The 3,523-nt window shown below is 32.4% G+C and overlaps 1 protein-coding gene across 1 annotated transcript; it reads left to right on the forward strand.

Moving 5' to 3' along the window:
- The first annotated feature begins 848 nt into the window (after positions 1-848).
- Positions 849-2,295, forward strand: Cpr49Ah (cuticular protein 49Ah). Its single transcript, XM_065512156.1, has 2 exons — positions 849-903; positions 1,025-2,295. Exons 1-2 carry the CDS (start codon positions 892-894, stop codon positions 1,592-1,594), a joined length of 582 nt encoding a protein of 193 aa, XP_065368228.1. The 5' UTR covers positions 849-891; the 3' UTR covers positions 1,595-2,295.
- Positions 2,296-3,523: the final 1,228 nt, after the last annotated feature.

Genomic DNA, 3,523 nt, shown 5'->3' on the forward strand with positions numbered 1-3,523 from the left:
AAAAAACTCAACTGGAAAGTCCCGAGTAGGTTTTATCACAGGACATAATAATCTTAGATATTTCCAAATGAAGATTTTACTATGTGCAGATGGTGTAGTGAAGAAGAGGAGCAATAATAACATTCTTTACACCTTCTAACAATGCCCTGCACTATCATGCAATATAATTTAATGGTTTAGCTCTTTTTTAAGAGCTAAACTATTGTGAAATACACACAATAGCTGTGTGATCCTCCTTAAACCTAACCTAATGTGATCGTGATTGTACAAGATCGTGTGTCTATAGTGGTTTTAAAATACAAATTTGTAGAATTTTTTAAATAATAATTATTCTCCAATCGAGTAAACTCACCACAATGACACGACACAATTTGCCAAACTTTCAATTCAAGACAGTCGTATAAATTTCATTGTTTTCCATGATTCCAAGTCTCGTGAGAAAATACCTTGTGGTCACCTTAAAACGAACAATCTAACCACATGTTGGTTGGTGGTGGTGATGCTGATGGTGGCATGTTACTGCTGAATATTTCGGTATGTATGTGGTGGGTTAAGAGGCATCTTGTATCTGTGAGTTTGAGACTGTGTGACTAGATGGCTGCTGCTGCTTGGCTTGTTGGCTCACATTAGTGGTTCGTTTATTAGATGGCTTAAAGGAGGCGCAGTCGTAACAGTATAAATAGCTTAAATAGGGCTTGTTGTTGAACAGTCTTTTTTCAAATTTTGCTTTCACTCCGCCAAAAAACGATTAAACGCGAATAAAACCACTGAACATTGGATATTTGAAGAGTGTAGTTTGTTTGTAATTGAAATAATAAAAAAATAAAATCCTAAAAGGAAAAGAGAAATAAAAAAACACAAAAAAAAGAAGAAACAAAGAAATAAAATAAAATGAAAGTGTTTGTAAGTAAAATTTGCAAAAACTTCAAATAAAAACTAAAAGTGTTAATAACGTGTTTTTAAATTTAACATATATTTTTTTTAATTTTTTGTTTTTCCATTTTTTGGGAATTAATCCTCGTAGTTATTTACTGTGTGTGTCTGTACGATACTTGTGACGGGTATGGCAAAACCTCAGCCTCTACCCCAACATCGTCCCAATAATGTCAACATTATACCGAATGACGAAAAGGTCGATCATCAGTTGAGACGTGAAACCTCCACATGGATTCCCATTTTAAAATACAACAAAGAACAAAGTGAAGATGGCAGCTACAAGACCGAATACGAGACTGGCAACAATATCATACACGAAGAGACCGGATTCCTTAAGGATTTCTCCGAGATCAATCCGAATGGCGTGCTGGTACAACATGGCCAATATTCGTACCAATCACCCGAAGGCGACACCATTAATGTTCAATATACCGCCGATGAGCATGGTTTCCGTGCCACAGGCGATCATATACCCACACCACCAGCTATACCCGATGAAATTCAAAAAGGTCTGGATCAAATCTATGCTGGCATTAAACTGCAACAGGAACGTTTGGAGCAACGAGCCAAAAGTGATCCAGAATTTGCCAAGAAATTGGAGAATCAACGTGTAGCCAATCAAAATGGTCAATATGTTGGTCCTTTAGAAAATCCCTAAATAATTGGGCATCTATATTCCCCCTAGCCCCCAACTATTGTTAAAACCTACTAATTACCTTTTTCCATTTCTTGTTGAAAATCCATTTCATCTGAACCCTTGTCATTTATACATAGTAATTTTGTAAATTTAAATAAAACCTAAACTTAACAATTATTATTTAAACATAAAAACAAACAAAAGAAAAGAGAAACTTAAAGAAAGAAATTAAAGAGAATCAAATCGAAACGAATTGAAATTAAATGAAAAGAAACGTTTTCAAAATGAACCAACAAAGACTGTGATTTGTAATAAGTTTTGGTGTTGCAAGTGTACGAGAATCCTAATTTTATTTAATTTTGTTTTTCTTCTTTCAAATACAAAATTCAACATCTCCCGTTTGCCACAAATAATTTTATATGTATGAGTATTTGCAACAAGAGTATCTATTTATCAATCTATCAGTGTATGAGTAATTTTTTTTATGTTTGTATTTATTTTCTTTCCTATGATGTACTATATAAATAGATATAACAAAAAGTATTTTAAAAATGTGTGGAAATAATCTGGTTTGTAACTTTCAACTACTTATTAACACAACATTTTTCACTTATCTGCAATTACTAATTATCTGTGTATTTACGATCAATATACTGTATGTATGAGCATAAATATTTAGTTAAACAAAATAAAGAAATAAACAATAAACAATAAAATTAAAATTATTTAGTTATAAATCAAATTGTGTACACAATTAAAATTTCATTATTTGGGTAATGTGGTTTTCCTTATTTTGAATCTATATACATTTTAGTTTAGAAGACCATAAATTTGCTTTTTTTTAATTTGAATTACATACTAATTTTGTTATGTAATTTATATATACATATTTATTTAAGGATTTTGCCATTATCTGTCCCAATACTGTTTTATAACCTTCATCATGAGTTGTACATTTCATACATTTCACTTCAAGTAAATCAACTTTTGAAATCGATGTCTTCCGATTGGGATGATTGGATATTGGATAGTAATTTAGACACATTTTTCAACAAGATCGGTCCAGAACTCTCTGAGTTAGATGTCTCTTTAAGGAAAAGACCTAAGCTTTCTTTTCAGAAAAAGGACCTATTTTGAAAAATAGTTTGTATCCAATAGGACTAACCTTGGTTCAAATTCATCCCGATCTGAAGACATCGATTTCAAAAGTTGGTTCACTTGACCTGAAATTATTAAACAACTAGCTGACCCGACAGACGTTGTCCTGTCAAATTAAAAAAGTCCTTTTCTTGATTAAGTGCTTATTGGCCAAGTTATTAACGAATTTAGATATTTTGACTTTTTATATAAAAAATCGAATTTTGGTCGGAAATATTAGTGATCACAGATCGAACTCCTTTTCATGATTAAACGCTTATTAGCCAAGTTATTAGCAAATTTAAATATCGATTTTTGTTCAGAAACATGGGTGATCACAGATCGTGCTCCTTTTCTGGATTAAACGCTGATTGGCCAAGTTACTAGCGAATATAGATATTTTGAGTTTTTATATAAAAAATCGATTTTTGTTCAGAAATATGAGTGATCACAGATCGAGACCTTTCCTTGATTGAACGTTTATTGGCCAATTACACTATGCACGAAATTGAAACTTTTTTACTGTCAAGAGGGGCACCCAGCGGCTTAAACTAATGCGAATATATTTTGTGCAACCTCCTCCATTTTCGAAATAACGGTATATTTCGAAAATACGAGCTAATCTATAAAAACGGTTAGCACCACTGAATTCAGCGTACCTGAATTAGTTTAACCCACCGGGTGCCCCGCTTGAAAGTTTTTTCAACTAGCACAGTGTTATTAATGACTAGCATAACCGGTGCACTTCGCTATCCCTACCCTAGTAAAATTAAAAAAATATGAATGCAAATACGAAAATAACATATACAAAAA

Source organism: Calliphora vicina, chromosome 5 (assembly GCF_958450345.1).
Source record: "Calliphora vicina chromosome 5, idCalVici1.1, whole genome shotgun sequence".
NCBI classification, from domain to species: Eukaryota; Metazoa; Arthropoda; class Insecta; order Diptera; family Calliphoridae; genus Calliphora; species Calliphora vicina.